Source organism: Dipodomys merriami, unplaced genomic scaffold (assembly GCF_024711535.1).
Source record: "Dipodomys merriami isolate MVZ:Mamm:240054 unplaced genomic scaffold, mDipMer1.0.p SCAF_850, whole genome shotgun sequence".
Lineage (NCBI taxonomy): Eukaryota > Metazoa > Chordata > Mammalia > Rodentia > Heteromyidae > Dipodomys > Dipodomys merriami.
In genome coordinates, this window is record NW_027206458.1 from 250,455 (window position 1) to 268,133 (window position 17,679).

The 17,679-nt window shown below is 40.5% G+C and overlaps 1 protein-coding gene across 1 annotated transcript in view; it reads right to left on the reverse strand.

The window, feature by feature from the left end:
• LOC138820278 (VWFA and cache domain-containing protein 1) overlaps positions 1 to 17,679 on the reverse strand; it is a 141,188-nt gene that overhangs the window by 58,445 nt on the left and 65,064 nt on the right. Inside the window, exons 4-6 of the mRNA XM_070011972.1 lie at positions 10,177 to 10,303; positions 6,635 to 6,779; positions 4,870 to 5,086 (exon numbers count right to left, since the gene is read on the reverse strand). Of these exons, the coding sequence (XP_069868073.1) occupies positions 4,870 to 5,086; positions 6,635 to 6,779; positions 10,177 to 10,303 (489 nt within the window). The remainder of the gene's footprint in view (positions 1 to 4,869; positions 5,087 to 6,634; positions 6,780 to 10,176; positions 10,304 to 17,679) is intronic.

The window sequence follows — 17,679 nt, forward strand, 5'->3', positions numbered from 1 at the left end:
TCAGGTCTAGACAATTGAACTAAGTTAAAAATTTGACTGAAAGATTGGATTTAAAGTTCCCTTATTTATTACTAGCATGGGATATAGAAGCAAGGCTTAAACTCAATTTTTTTATGGGAGGAGGGCTGGTATCAGGGTTTGAAATCAGGGCCTTAGCTGGGTATTGGTGGTAGTTCATGCCTATAATCCTAGTTACTAAAGAGTCTGAGATTTGAGGATCATAATTTAAAGCCAGTCCCAGCAGGAAAGTCTGTGAGACTCTTATCTCCAATTAACCACCAGAAAATCCAAAGTGGTGCTATGGCTCAAAGTGGTAGAGGACTAGGCTTGAGCAAAAGAGCGCAGGGATAATGCTAGGCCCTGAATTCAAGCCTCAGGACCAGCCAAAACAACCATCCAAACAAAAAGAAATCAGGGTCTTGAGTTTGTTTGGCTTATGTTGGGCTTGCACTATACTACTTGAACCACACTGCCATGGACTTTGGCTTTGAACTTTGACCCTCCAGGTTTCAACTTCCTGAGTAACTAGGTTTACAGGTGTGAGCCACCACAGCCAGCTTTCAGGGATATTTTTCACGACAGAATAGGCTGTTACTCAAAGCTACTTTTAGGACACAGGGATATAATTAGAGAACGAGAAGCCTGTGGCCCTCAGGGCCCTCTAGCACTCAAGTACATTTTCTTTCCATCCAAAAATAATAAGACACAGCCTCACTAGCTCTGCCCAGACGCAGACTCCATTATTACTTAATCGTCAAGCAAAACAGAGTTATTTTTCCATTCACAATAATCAATTCCATCAAATCCAATCTGCTTTTTATTATCTTACTTATCAGAATATTCTCCTCCTTGTCACTCAAATCCTTCTAACTAGTAATGTTAAGGATGATTATAGGGATTTGGGGAAATGACATAGCATGGGATTTGGGGAAATGACATAGCACGGAACCAGAAGAAAATACAACAGACTACTGGGGGAGGGAAGGTTGCTAAGTCACAAGCATGTCTTGGAGTCAATATAGCAGGGAGAAAGCAATTAAAATTTGAGCCTAGCCTGTGTAACAGCCCTCAATATAACCAGCTTACTCCTTCTGCTATAAAATGATCCTTCAGCCACCCCTACCCCTACTCTCCCCCCCCCCCAAAAAAAACTCAGAAGAAAAAAACCTAAAAGTGTAAATAATATCATTTTGGACCTACCACAGCATTAAGAAAGAGCTTCCATTGCAATGATGTAAGGAGTGATAACATTCAAGATGCAGTGCACTCATAAACTGCTGTGTTGAACTGAAATCCTTTTGTATAACTACTTAAAGGTAATTTTTAAAAGTGAAAAAATAAATAAAAGAGAATGCACATACACAAACAAAGAGTTTGCACTGCATAAGATTTTTAGATGTTCTCCTTGGTACAAATCAGATTATGCAGAACTACAATAATTTATGGCATGTAGCTTCTGTTTTTCTGGCCACTACTGTGGGTAGATGCTTCACAATTATGAGCAGACCAATCCTTACAACAATCCCATAGGACAAGTATTACTCATTAAAGTACCTTTATCCCCAGGTGCCTTAAGGATGCACCAGACCAACAGTAGGATTCTACCTGACTGTCCATGGAGTGAACACAAGTAGTGATGCACAGTGTGAACTAGAAAAAAATATATATTCATTCATCCCCACTTGGCCCTTGCTGAGCCTACTGGTAGCCTTTAGTCATCATGGGGCTTGAGTAAAAAGCCTGGGAAATACACCCTACCTTGACTGGAGCAAGAAGTCTTAGAGGAAATAGAATAATAGTTTACAGCTAATGTTACCAAAAACTCATGATGGAAACTGGGTCTAGTTATTAACTGCCAGCTTACAGATGAGACCTGAAGAAGTCAAATAATTGCTGAAGATAACAAGATTAGAAAGTTTCAGAGTAGAATATTGGTTGAGATTCAAAAGCCACATTCTTAAGCACTAAGGTTCTAATGCTTGAAAACAGTCTAAAACTTCTCCTAAAAGAAGAGGACAATGCAAATCCTGGAATCATTTCTTTATATAAACAAATTTGGCTTCCTTTTTTTCTTTGAACTGTCACTACAAGCTATAAACTGGAGGATGGTGAGCTAAAACTTAAAAACATCTTACTTCGCCTAAAAAAAAGAGGCTTCTCTCGAATATTTTAGAACCTGTGCCATTAAAAATTGTCAAAGTCTTTGATGGTTGGTCATTTTGCCATGTTTTTGCTTGCCAACATAAACAAAACAAATACCAAACACCTCAGAGGAGATATGTCTCCTATCAGTCCAAGTTCCTGCTTCTATGAGTTACAGGAAAGTATGAGAAAAGAGGTTTAATAAGGCCTCTGTTCATAGTTTTAAAGCTATAATAAATGCCAACACTTGGACATCAATTGAATTTCCATTAAAAAGTCCAGATTTCTGGCTTGAGCCAGAAGATGAAGCAACCCTGGGCAGGCACTCTTGTGATGGAAGAGCAGTGGCCCTGTGGTGGAATGCACACCCTTCTAGCTAACTATGCTCTTAAAATGGTCCTCCTGATTGAATCTCCACTTGCTTGACCCACATTCACTGTCCAACTACCATAGGCATCTGGGTTTTCAAGTGTTAATCTAACATTTCTTTCCATTCTTTAAATTGTACAATAATCAAACTCAGTACTAATGATGGTTCAAAACGGAAGTATCAAATAGAAAGAACACTTTCAGTGACTGACATTGACAAATTGAGTCAATTTGCCACCAATCCTATGGGTCCAGCAATTGAACTGAATTGTAGGCAGGTAATACCCTCACCAGGTAATACTGGTTCATGTATAGCTGGTACTTGACAATACCAGCAGGGAAAACGTAAGATGGTTCACTGGATCCATAAGCTATGCATTGTATTGTTTGCTTGGGCATGCACTATACGTTGTATAGTTCCTTCGAACCAATGGAATATAGCAATGGTGATGGGTTTTCACTCCATTGTGCCATGTATTGGCAGAGAAGGACAAATTATGTTCCCCAAGTCTGATACACTACATACAAGACACACTACATACAAGACACACTACATACAAGACACACTACATACAAGACAAAAGGTACAGAAATGAAAAACAGAGACAAAAGGGGAAAAACAGAAGAAATTAAAGAAAAACACACACACACAAAACCTCCTCTGCTTTGAGAAGTGTAAGGAAAAGCACAGAAATGGCAGGAGAAAGGGTGAACTAATTCAGCAGCAATACTCACTACACACTATGTGGCAAATTAACTATATAATTTGTCGAGGGAGGAGCTGGGAGGGAAAAGTAGGAGAAAACGAGGGAAGAGGGGACACTGTTCAACAAGAAATGTACTTAATACTTGACTTATATAACTGCAACCCCTCTGTACATTACCTTTACAAAAAAAAAACCCAACATTGCAATATAGCTTGTTTCATTCACTCAAAGAGAAACACACACACACACACACACACACACACACACACACACACACACACACACACACACACACACACTAAAACACAACACAGAATGTGCCCTATTAACGTTTATCATTGGAAAATAAATTAAAAAATAAATGTCCCACTAAATTGACTTTGAATTAATCACAAGAGAAAATACCTTGATAAGATTTTAAAAAAATTAAAAGGACTGGTCTGGTCTAATCAGAATCAGATGAGTATATTAAAAGAAAGCCCCAGTCTTTCCTGAAGCCAGGGACTTGAACAGAAGACATGTGCCCCTACTGAGCTCAAGGAAGCAAACAAACATGAGGTTTATAGTTGCCAGGAAACAGACCCTGCCAGTGAGCAGGTGAGCTCAGACAAGGACTGGGAGCCTCAGTTCCATAGCCTTGTCTGACTGTGAGTTTCCAGCCTTGTAAAGCTCTAGACAGGAGACTCAGGTAACCTGTAGTGACCCAGAAAAGCTGGGAGATAATAAATGTATGTTATTTCAATCCCATAGGCTATCTATTATTAATTACCATAATAATAGTGACTTCTGTCACTTAGAGTGCTTATCACGTCAGACACTATGCTTTGCTTTGTCAGCGCTGTTTTGCTTTAAATTCAGATACTCAACAGAACTTGAAAATGTATTCCTCACACTATCTCAGGAAGATACATTACCTGGTGTGCTGGTGCATAACCCTAGCACTTGGGAGGCTGAGGACAGAGGCCCACAAGGCTAGTGTAAGGTTACATTGCAAGACTGTGTCTCAAAAAATGAAAATAAAAATAAAGAAAAAAAAAGTCCACTCATGTTTTCCAAAAAAATAAGAGGGAAGAAAAGCTACAGATTTTTAAATATTAAAGGGAAAACCAAACATTCTTTTTAGTAACTTCAAAGCAGAGTCCCATTTCAAATATCCTTTCTTTTTCTTTAGCATGAATCCTAATTCCAGATTTTCCATACTACATGGAAATTAAATTAGAGTCCCTTTGTACATGTAAAGGGCCATGCTCATCTAAATGACAGCTGGTTAGAAGAGGGAAGAATCAAGGGAAGAATACATGTGTACATGCGCACAGGCAAGGACCAGCCCCAAGTCCAGGAGAAAGGCTGACAAGCAACACTGGAAAGCATGTGGGTGTACTCTTGGGAAACAAGCAGGGAATATGTTCTTAATAAAGGAGCCAGAAGAAGAGGCTCTGGGAGTCAAGAGATAATGTACAGACTGATGATCTCTGACTGGAAAATATCTAGTGAGAGCTCAGTATTAGATGAGCATAAAGATAATTCATGAAAGATGTTTCCATGTCAATTTAAAATATGAGCTCTAAAAACAGTGCTAAACATTCATAACACCATCCTATTGCCATTTCTATCAATTATGGCCAATAGTCCTTGGAGAGAATGCACCTACTTGCTTGGAATCTTGTGTTATTGTTTGTGTTTCGGATTAACTGAAATGCCTTTTGAAATCCTACTGCATGCTGAGTAGGGTTGTCTGAAGACTTGACACTGCTAACGAACGTGGACATCTTCCTTTTGGTCTCACTGGTGGCGGGAGAGAGGAAGGTCTTATAGCACTGGTCTAGTGAGCAAGTCCGAACAGTGTCTGCTACAGTCAACACAGAAATCTGGAGGAAAAGGCAAAAAAAAATTTTTTAAAGCGTTATCCAACAATTTAAAAGATTCAAACAAAAATTCAGAAATTAAGGGCCTGTAGAACAGTTACTAAGTTTAAAAATAAATAACTATAGTCACAAGTCTATCAAATTTGAAATGAGTAAGACAGAGGGAGCAAAAAGTTTTATTTTTGTCTCCAAATGAAGAAAGCTACAAGCTGGGTACCAGTGGCTCCTGCCTGGAATCCTAGCTATTCAGGAGGCTGAGATCTGAAGGATTGTGGTACAAAGCTGTCCCGGGCAAAAAAGTCTGTGAGAATCTTTATCTCCAATTGAGTCTCCCCCTCCTCCTGCTCCCCACAAAAGCTGGAAGTGAAGCTGTGGCTCAAATGGTACAGTGCTAGTCTTGAGCAAAAGAGCTCTCAGGGACAATACCCAGACCCTGAGTTCAAACCTCTCAGCTGGCACAAAATAAAAACAAAACCAATAAAACTATAAAACACTTATGCTGAGAAAAACAGGGTTTTTCAAACTGGAGGTGGGGATTGAGTATAGGAGTTGACTCTTTTGGGTTCTTTGTTTTGTTTTTGCTGGTCCTGGGTCTTGAATTCAGGGCCTCAATCTCTGAGCTTTTGTGCTCAAGGCTAGCTCTCAACCACTTGACCTGCAGCTTCACTTGTGGCTTTTTGGTGGTTAATTGGAGTAAGAGTGTCTTAGACTTTCCTGCCTAGGCTGACAATGAACTATCATCCTCAGATCTTAGCCTCTTGAATAGCTAAGATTACAGATGTGAGCTACCTGTACCCAGCTGGATGAGTTAGTTTTGTAGATGGAAATGTCCACAGGCAATAGATTATCATTAACTGTACACATGCCTGTCCAGGTCAGCCCACACCTAGCACCCAAATCCCCACAGCTTTGTCCTCCATAGCTTCCAATATGAAAGTCCTTGCTAAATAAAAACACTAACAGGAAGTATAAATGAGATAGTTTATGGTGGTGATGGGGTTATGAAAGAGATTTTTGGATTGGCAGTTGTTTTCCCAAATATTAGAATGAAAATGAAATTACTCTTTTTCTCCCAATTTTAAGGTTGGATTAAGAAAAGATACAAGATAAGTGCAATGGTGTAGCTGAGGCAGAGGGACTTACTGTAAATTTAAGACTAGCTTGGGTCACACCTTGAGCTGAAGGCCAGCTAGATATACATAGAGAGAGATCTTGTCTAATAAAATGCGTGTGTATGTGTGTATCTCTGTGTGTATGCATATGAGATGGAGATATGCCCAGAGAGACACATTGTTAGAAGATTTTGCATTTGCATCAACAGCATACATCCTGTCATACCCTATGTAAATAGTATACTCAACTTACACAGCCTTATATGGTATGGTTTACTATATTTAATAATTTTATTGGGCTACTAGTATATATGTGGGACATGAATGACTGAGATTTAGCACTATGAAGCTCATGACTGTAAGTCATAAAACAATGAAGTAACTTTAAAAAGGCATTCAAGGAGGACCAATGGGACAGGGGTCACTAGCACAATGTTACCTTATCATGTTCATCGATGGCACTGAGGATGACCTGAGCAGCATCCTTGGCGATCTGGAGCTGGGTATCTGTGACTGAAGCACCATGGTCCAGGATCACGACTATGTGTTTAGACTGTGGCCGAACGGTAGAAACATAGATGGGTCTAGAGGGAGGAGAAACTCTATGAGGTCAGTTATAAAGGCCTTAATTAATCCAGCTGTGATGTGTGAGCGTAGTAGTGTCCATATATTCTTCTGGGGAGGGCCCAAGGATGGACAGAGATCAGGACTGAAGGAGAAACTGAATGAGTGCATCACAAACAACATCAAGACAGCAACATGCACTTGTAGAATAAGGACTGGGAATTTCTGACTAGAGGGGCATTTTCAAGTGTGCTTCTTCAGCATACTCCAGAGTTATTTGTCACCGAGTCTTATGTATGCTGATGTAAGAAATGAGGTGGTCATCCCTTAAGCTGTAGAGACTGGCAAACCGGGAGAGGAAAATCCACTTAACCCTTCCTCACTTTCTCCCCCATATCTACACCTTCCTTTTTATAACCCCTCCTCCTTCTGAAGAGGAAAAAAACCCAAAGCAAAAACGAACATCACCTTCAACAACAATAATAATAACATCCAAAACTATGTTTCCATTTCCTAGTGTTCATTTAATAAATAGTATTTTAAATGTTCAGAGAAGTTACACCTTTGTGTTCCTGAGGGTATCTTCCTTTTGTCTAACTGTGTGGGAATGCCACAAGTCCTGAAAAGGTTATCATGTCCAGTTATATTTTAGATCTAGCTTCCATGAGAGAAAACACGCACCATCGGTAATTTTGCGCTTGGCTTACTTAGCATCCATTCCATTCCCTTGCATATGACATAATCTTATTCTTTCTAATGTATGAGTAAAATTCCATTGTGTATATGTGCCACATGTTATTAATTCACTCATCTGTTGTAGGGCATCTGGGCTGTTCCCGTAACTTGGCTATTGTGAATAGTGCAGCAATGCACATGCTGCACAATGTAATCACCTTTGCAGTCTCACTGAATGAAACTTTGCTAGAAGCTAGGTAGCCTATAACCTGTGAATATACTGCCCAGCTTAGACTAGCAGATTTCTTCCCATTCGAGCAGTCCTGTGAAGAGGCCCTTTCTTTTCTGTGATGAGACAATTCACACAGGTCAACCATCAAAAGGCTCTTTACTAAAACCATGCCATCAAAATGTGTCCAAGACCGCCATAACTACTCTTCTTGCCAAGGTTTTGTTTGCCAACATGAAGATAAAGGGGGATGGGGTGGGGTGGGGGCCCAAGAAGCAATGGCTCTGGTCAAAGTAGCCTTCTGCTTATGTGCTATGCAAGGAGGTTTGTGAGAAAGGGTTTAATGAGGTTACTATTCACAGTTTTAAAGCTGGAACAAATTAGAGGAGGCTTAAAAAAATCAAATCGGCCTCAGGAGAATTCTCTCCTTTATTGACACCCCTAAAATACTAAATTTTTCTTTGAAATGTTAGCTGCCAGTGAGTCACAAAAGTCTGAGTATAAATTAAGAAATGTAGGCAAAAATACCAAATCCCCTCAAAATCTGGCCAAATTTATACTAATTGTTCTCAAGCCAAAAGTCTTGAGTTAACACTTAAGTATTATTTTCATGAATCACTACCAGTAGTGAAATAGGATAAAAAGAATGTAAGAGATGAGGTTACAGAAATGAGACAGGGAATAGAAAAGAAGGTACATTCGACCATCTTCAACCTGACTACTCAGTCAAATGTTTAATTTTCTAGGTTCTTCAGGCTCTAAGGAGAGGATTTTCTGTAAAATGATAGTTTTTGTTAGAAAAAAGAAGAAAGCACCCCATGTTAAATGTATAAATGTACAAACTAGAAGCATCGTTGTACCATGCCTAAATCCACCAGTGTTATTCTTGCTCTGAAACCCTGCATTCTTCCAAGTGATACAGAGCAGTTGCAAATGTACTAGGGGGAAAAAATGAGCACAAGAGATGAGAATGGCAACCTATGATGAGAGAAATGTGGATTACTGAGCCAAGAGAAGAAAAGATCAAGGGTTAATTCACCAAAGAGGCTAAGAACAGCCTAAAAACTATGAATGGTTTGAGGCATGGCAAAGACCTGCCCTGTCATTTGGATTATCCATCTTGGTGATTCACGAGAAGCAGGATGCCATCATATCTGCCTTCTAGAAGCAAATAAGAATTAGATAGTACCAGGCGCCGGTGGCTCATGCCTGTAATCATAGCTAGTCAGGAGGCTGAGATCTGAGGATTGTGGTTCAAAGCCAGCTCAGCAGGAAAGTCTGTGAGACTCTTATCTCCAATTAACTACCAGAAAACTGGAAGTGGCGCTGTGGCTCAAGTGGTAGAGTGCTTGCTTTGAGCTGAAGAGCTGAGGGATAGCGCCGAGGCCCAGAGTTCAAGCCCCATGACTAACAAAAAAGGAAAAAAGAAAAAAAAAAAAGGAAAAAAATAATTAGATGATTTCTGATGGCCCAGGCATTCTTGAGATGAGCCAATTAGAAGCCCAATTAGAAGCCAATTAGATATCTGGTCCAGACTCCAAGAGGCTCAAGTCTTACCAGAATATGAAAGTCAAAAAATACACAGTAAAAATGTTTTGCTTTGTCTTTTTCTAGTAAAAGCATAGACCAATTATTTTTTCCTAGGAGACAAACCCTAGATGCTTCAAAGGAAAGGTAGGGAGGAAGCTAAAGAGATGGTTTATTTAGATACTAAAAAATGGCATGGCATGGAAAGTGGGCAGCTGGCACTGGCTTCATATGTTCTGGCACCAAACACTTGACACAGCAAATAGGAAACTGTCTAGGCTAAAAAAGAAAGCTTTTTTGACTAGGAGAGATCTACAAATTGATGAGTCTTGTCATATAAATGATCTATCTCCCCATTACTCTCTCTCCCTCTGGCTGTATAGTACCATCCCAGGATGGTGGCGATTTCTAATCCAGTGCCTTCTGAACAATCTTAGTAGTTGGAATACTAGTAGTTAGTAGTAGTTTCACAACTTCTAGTAGCTGAAATTGGCATATAAATTTCAATCAAGGAAAGGAAGGTTGAGAATCACAAAAGCTACTGGAATCTATCACCATGTCGTGTCTTGTGTTGTACTATAGAGAAGGTACCATCATTTCTTTATGTTTCAACAAAGATATCTGACGTTCAAAAACTCTTAAGTGCTTCCAACAAGTCAATTTCATACAGCTTGTTTAGACAGGTCGTGGAAAGATCTTCTGGTCTGTCCTACCCTAGCCTATTACATCCTCATGTATCAAATGGGGACATCATTTTAGAACAGCTCAAAATTCTCAACTTACAGCTTTGAGGCAGAGCTGTATATGGCATAAGAACTATGTTTCATGTGGACCACTTTTTTTTGTTATTTCTTTATTTGCACACTGGGGATTGAACACAGGTTTCACCAAGGGTAGGCCAGGGTTCTACCATGAGCCATGCGCTCAGCCTGTTTATGTAAATCACTCTTAAACAAAAAGAACAAAACTTTAGCAAATCAACATACCTACTGCGATGTTCATAGCTGCCTTTACACCGGAACTTGTGAGCTGGGAAAACCGTGAAAATTCCTTCTTCTGAACTGAAATACTGCCACTTAATTCCAGGATTGGATTTCAGGTTGTCTGCAAGAACTGGAGGAGTAGGGAAAAAAATATAACCACCAAATCCACAGGTGTACATAGCTACAGCATCTGTTCTGTATAACCTGTTTGTAGTATGAAGAAATCCCACTAGATAACAAGGTTGTAAATTGTCTACAAAATATTTTCTTCCTGCTCTTTAAAAAAATAACCTGTGAATAGAAAGTATAATGTTTCAGTTAAATGAAACTATTATTCTTAACATTGTAGGGTGATTTTCTATGTCCTGGATTATTTTTCTAGCACAAATGATTCATTTGCATTAATCACTCTCTTCTCTCATGGGGCCAATCTCTGTTGAGCTAGTGTACACTTGTTGGCTTGAGGTACATTCTCTAACAGAAGACTGATTTGATGTTAACAGACTTTGCTTTCATTTGTGTCACTTCACAGTGAGGGAAATAGCACAGATGGTGCATGAGGCCCAGAACCATAACCACTTAGGATTATGGCTCTTGTTTACAAAGTGTTAGAATGATTCCTATGCTCTCAGTGCTGGGATAGAGATGTGCCCTTATTTGCCACCATTTCATTAAAAAAAAAAAAAAAAAAAGAAGCCTAGCCGGGCGCTAGTGGCTCACGCCTGTAATCCTAGCTCTCAGGAGGCTGAGATCTGAGGATCTCAGTTCAAAGCCAGCCTGGGCAGGAAACTCCGTGAGACTCTAATCTCCTATAAACCACCAGGAAACTGGAAGTGGTGCTGTGGCTCAAGTGGTAGAGTGCTCGCCTTGAGCTGAAGAACTGAGGGACAGCACCCAGACCGAGTTCAAGCCCCACGACCGACAAAAAAAAAAAAAGCCTAGGATATTGGTTATTATTATTCTTTCTTGGAATTTGAGCTTAAGAAACAGACGTACATGAAGCTTAAGAAATGCATCAGTAAATGGGGTTCAAGCCTAGGTACACTGGCTCCTGCTCATCACATCATACTGCATTTGCATTAAATCCCTTCCTGCCACTGGTCCACATCCCTCAGCCCAGGGCTACCCAACTTGTATGCAAACCTGTCTCCTTATTTATTTTTTACACAGTGTGTCATGATGTATTCCAGGCTGACCTCAAATTCTCAGTTCTCATGTCCACACTCCTGAGTACTCAGATAATAGGTATGCAAAAACACACCCAGCCTTCCCCCCCCACCTGTCCAAACACTCTTACAATCAGAATCTTCTAATTTCATTGAGCTTTTTTGCCCTTGCTCTGTTTTATACCAACTCAGTCCTTTGCTAGACACTAACAACTTACTATGTGTAAGTTGGTTTTCTATGCTGCCAGATGTATAAAGATGAGTAAAACTTAAGTTCTGGTGCAATAACTGATAGACCAACAGACTTACAGATGCAAAGCAATTTAGTAAAGAAAAGTCTGAGCAAAGGCAAAAGGAAGGGAATGAAGGTGTGTTTAGCCAAACACACATGCCCACATGCCCAAGTCGAGGATCTGTTTCTGTATGACTCTAGGGGCTGAGTTGTAGCGGATAGCGATCTTGGACCTTGACCTCTACAGAGACAAAGAGCACTCACACAGATATTTCATTTAATGTATCCAAAATGAAACACAATTTGTGGCCTAATTTCCATGTTGCAAATGAGAAAATGGGAGCCCAAAGATGGTTCCTAGCTCTTTCTTTTTTTTTTTTTTTTTTTTTTTTGTCGGTCGTGGGACTTGAACTCTGGGCCTGGGCACTGTCCCTCAGCTCTTCAGCTCAAGGCAAGCGCTCTACCACTTGAGCTACAGCGCCACTTCCGGTTTTCTGGTGGTTTATTGGAGATAGGAGTCTCACGGTCTCTCCTGCCCGGGCTGGCTTTGAACTGCAATCCTCAGATCTCAGCCTCCTGAGTAGCTAGGATTACAGGTGTGAGCCACCAGCGCCCGGCTGGTTCCTAGCTCTTTCTAACCTCACTTTCCTTCGCTGCACTTACCCTCCCCAAAACTGTTGTCTTAGTTTAAAATATCAGTTTTTTTCTCTCCCTCCCTGCCCTATGTCATATATTCAGTGCTGTGCAAACAGGAATTTGGCATCATCCACCCAGAGCTAGGGAAAGGTATATAGATTGTGTAGATAGTGTAGATAGATAGATAGATAGATAGATAGATAGACAGACAGACAGACAGACAGACAGACAGACAGACAGACAGACAGACAGACAGACAGACAGACAGGATATATCTTGAGCAAATGCAAATCCAGTTAGCAGGTGGTAAGGTTGTTTCTCAAACATAGCTCTTCTGAATCAAACGTGTGTTCTATTTCTTTCTTAGCAAAATCCTTCTGCTCCATATGACAAAAGGGTGGACAACTTACAAGATTGTTTTAATATCCTGGTAAACATCAAGGTCCAAAATTCTGAAACGGAAATATGAAGATTATCATAGGATATAGGGGGATGCAGATATCTGGGCAGTTCAATAAAGGGGATGTGACTATTACGTGCCTGCCTCTCTTACTCCAGATCATCATGAACTCCAAGAAGGTAAGACATGGGTCTGCTCTGTCTCCTTAGCCTTCAGTTGAGTGGATGGTTTGCCAAGGTGGCTTATTACATGGACTGAATTCCCATTCGACACAGGAGGCCCTGCTTCTGCTTTCAAACCATTGGGTTTCTATCCATGATCCTGATGCCTGCTTGGCTTTGGTTGACTCATCTCCATTTGCTCTTGGCCTTCTCTAGGTAGGGGACCACATGGTAGGATGAAAGGAAGGGGAGCAAAATGATACAAGTTCTTCCTTCAAAAACAAATAAGCCGGGTGCTAGTGGCTTACTCCTATAATCCTACCTACCGAGGAGGCTGAGATCTGAGGATCTTGGTTCAAAGCTAGCCTAGGCGGGAAAGTCCATGAGATTCATCTCCAGTTAATCCTCAGAAAACCAGAAGTAGCACTGTGGCTCAAAGTGGTAGAGTGCTAGCCTTGAGTGATAAAACTCAGGGATAGCACCCAGGCCATGAGTTCAAGCCCCAGGACTGACCAACAAAACATAAAAAACAGACTAGTTGAGGGAGATTAAAAAGACACACCAAACCTTTTATTAATTAGCATAGTATCTGATTATCAGCTTGGATCAGGTTAGGAGGAGGGCTATCGAAAGATAGGATAGATGAACTAGTACCAAGGACATATGCCTGCCTAACAGTCCTTGTGCTAGGTGTCCTGCACAAGTTGCAGTGGATTTTTGCTCTTGGGTGTGTAGAGTGCAAATGGCCTTTCAAGATGGCAGCCAGTGCAGGAATTGTGAGTTTTCTTTGGGAGATGCTGACATAGCAAAGCCAGAAGCCAAAAGCAAAGGCCTGCTTGTAAACTTATCCAAGGAAAGCAGATGCAGAGATCAGCTGTGGTTGCCCCAAATGACGTGAAACACAGAGTGACAGTCTATTTGGCTCACGTCTCCCTCTCTCTATTTGAGTGAGGCTCACCAAGTTAAGAGTTGTATTTACTTTGTAGGTGTCTCCCTGTCATGAAAAATATGTTTTCTAGGGGCCTGCTTTCTGAGCCATGGCAAATATTTTGGTTGTTTTCCAAAAATGAACAAATGTGACAGCAATTAAAGTATGTGACTGACGTTTATATGCCAGATTCATCTTTATTCCCGGCAGTTACAGATGCAGATCTGTTTAGCCAGCTCCACCTGTCACTGGATCCCTTCCAAAATATAAAAAAAGATCAAGATGTTGGTCAGTAAACCTTGTATTTTGTGCTGCTCATTAACTTCAACTTTGGAAGAAAATGCTGAGATAACATATGACTATGTCATAAACAGTCAGCCTGCCCCTTCTAGGAACATCTGCCAGGGCTTACCTGGGGCTATGCCTATGAATGGTCTGATGAGACCCTAAGGTCGACTTGACCATAGCAAGCATGCACCGGGCTGGGATGTGGCAAGTCTTGTGCTAATGCCCACACATATGCTGTCGGGATTCTCCCATTCACAAACCAGTCATTTCACATGCAGTAAGAATTCCCATGTTTAGGTCAGAATGAGATGAAACCCCCAGACCTTCAGAAGCACTTAAAGTCCAATCATTCCTATTACTACTTGGTTTTCAATGACCAGATCTCAGCACAGAACTTTCCTTCAGTCTGCTACAGTGATTGTCAACCTCTATGAAGATTCACGCAGCAGAACTCCTTTTGCAGACTATAAGGTATCTGTCAAAGCTACTCAACTCTATTGTAATGAGAAGCCAACCGCAGGCCTGTGTAAATGAATGAGTATGGCAGTGTGCCCATGTAAGTCTATTTACAAAAATCAGTGGCAAGCCATAGCTGGTCAGAGGTCCTCTAAGAGAACCTTGCAAAACATATTGCATGTAGGACTTGAGGCCTTTCCAAAGCCTTAGACTTTTAGCAACAATCACCTTACGTTCTCCCATCACCAAGGAGGGATGGCACTGCTTTGCCTCACAAAAATTGTAGGAATACAAACGATTACTTCTTTTTTGACTACTTAAAGATAAAAATAAAATTAAAAAAAATTATTACCTCTAAGTCATAGATGAGGAAAACAGGCTCAGAAAGCTTTTGTGATATGCCTGAGGTTTCACTTTGGGCAAGAAGAGGGGTGAAAAATCAAGAATCTGTGACTATAATGCCTTTTCTAAGATCATTCTGAGGTGGAGTGGCCGCACCCCCGTGAAACATCTGGCTGATAGGAATGTACGCACATGGATGAGTTTCTCTGCCTTATCTCTTGGGGTCTGAATTTTGGCCTTGATCTCATTTACATGGTTCAATGAGCAGCCCTGCCAACCCTGCAATAAAAACCCAAATACTGCCTTTGCAAGGAAAGCTCAATGACTTCATTTAAAAGTAACATCTGTAATAATAAACAGGCTCCAGTGAAACTATTAAAAGGGGAGCCAATGGGACAAACATTGTTTTATAAATAAATCAGAAGTCATAGTGAGTGATACGTTTTCACACACACACACACACACACACACACACACACACACACACACACACACACACACACACACACACACACACACACACCATTCTAGTTCCTTAACAATTGTTCTAGCACTGCAGCTCAGTATCAGACAAGGTTTCTCAAATTCTCCCAGTGAGGTTTTCTTTGGCATGTGATTAGATCTCATCCTTTATTTGGTGTTAACAGAAGATGATGGATGTGTTGATTATGAGCTCCACCCCCCCTACCCCTTCCCCAGCAGTAATTTATCAGTGTGGTACAATCCAGGCAGGATCCTCTCTGACCTAGATGTGGTGGTGAATGAGGGACTGCTTATCCATGAAGGCAACCCAGAGGGGCTTTCACCATTCATATACATCATTTGGACCACTTGGGCTAGTGTCCAAACACAAGGTCCTGCAGACTCATTCCTTCCTCAGACATGTTGGAAGTTGTCTGGGAATAAATCTGGGCAGGTGATCAACCTGCTGGTCCATAATGTACAGCATTAGCCTTGAATGAGTAAGGTCAGAATTTGTCTACATTGCTCTGTACCACAGATAGGTATGTTTTCTTTTTCCTTGCAAAAGTCTGTCTCCAAGCAGGGGGTTTCCCATGTCTTCTAGAGTCTCTTGTTGAGTTATCACTCCCCGCCTTCCTCTCAGTGGAATAATTTCCAGATCCCTCATTTCTAGCCCAGATTCTGGGCTAGCTCTGTGTCTAACTCCTCTTTGCATTTCTTGAAGCAGAGAGTCCCCATTCTTGCCATATTCAGATTCCTGTTCTCGGAAAATGTGTGGAAATGGTAGCTGTAGTATCAGGCTGAGATGCCCTGGTTGATAAAATTATAAAAATCTTTATAATTCTAGCTACTTAGGAGGCTGAGATCAGAGGATCACAGTTTGAAGCCATCAAGACACAAGACTCTTATTTTCAATTAACTAGCAAAAAGCCAGAAATGGCTATGGATCAAGTGGTAGAGGTCCAGCTTTCAGGAAACACACACAAACACACACACACACACACACACACACACACACACACACACACACACACACAAACTAAAGGACAGGGACTAGGGTCTAAGCTTAAGCCTCAGTACTGGTTCAAAAAAATAATAAAACTGTACTTTTCTCTAACGCAAACTGAATTAAATACTTTGACTACAACAATATGGCAGCAATGATAATTTTAAATGTCTTAGAATGCTAGCTAAACTGTTCTCCAAACATCACTGCCTTGTTGAGAGCACTTACCTACACAAGATCTGACCAGGAAATGGAGCAATGGAAGGTCTGCCCCTGGGCCCAGATATGTCAAAATACATTAACTACATGTGTTCAACACATGAAATTTACTGAATGCCAACCATACCTCTAGTAAGCCTGTTTTGATAATAAAACAATGAAGATTTATTGAGTAGCCTACCAAAATTTCTATATATGGTGTGCTGCTTTTCATAATTACCCATGAGTGCATTTTTCTATCCCTATTTTATAGATGCAGAAATATCTTGCTCAAGGCCACAAAGGTATAATCGTGACCGCAATACTATAGTACTTCTCTGTGTTAAACAACAACAACAACAACAACAAAACACATGAATACTGGGAAGAAGAGGCTGGAAAAAACTGAGTTTGAAGCCAATCTGGGCTATACATGAGGCTAACTCAACAAAACAAAACAAAATCAAGCCATAGATGAATCACTGAGACAAGCACACTAGATATTTCTTGAGAGGCAGAATACAGAATAAATATATAAATATGTTGATGTTTCTCAACCAAAATAAAAGTGGCATTAGTGTGTAAATGAACTATGTAGACAGCGATAGAGGGGTGAGATGGGTTGGAACATATTGTAAATATGTATGGAAATGTAATGCTGAGAACCCCTTTTGTGTGACTAATATAGGCCAACAAGCAAACAGTGTAAATAAAGGCAAACAGACACAACAGGAAGCAATGAAATAAGACTTAAAATGAAATGAAGACTTAAAATGAATCTGTTGAAGGGGAAAAAAATGAACTGTGGAGCTAGTAAATCTGGCCCAGATTAGTCGGAAAATCCAATGTCATCATGTTGTCATTGACTTTCCAGACTGGCTTAGCAGGAAGATGGCATAGATAAAACCTATATATTAGGAGACAGTGTCCACAATAATCAAACATGCATGGACCTGAGCAACATTAAATGGTCAGTAGAATAGTTTAGATTAGATGGGGAACTCTTAGCAGGCAGAGAAACTATATCATTAAGGTATCTCAATCTTTTTGTAAGTGTTGCACAGGTAAGAGATGTAAACCTCAGGACTCTGTTCTTTCAATATCATCGATATCAAAGTCTTTGTTTCCAGAAATAGCTTCAAAATGAAAAGATGGATAAAAGTAGGCAAAACATAGAAGTTAACAGGATGTAACTGATACTTCTTGACTTATGATCAGATTGATTCCTTGT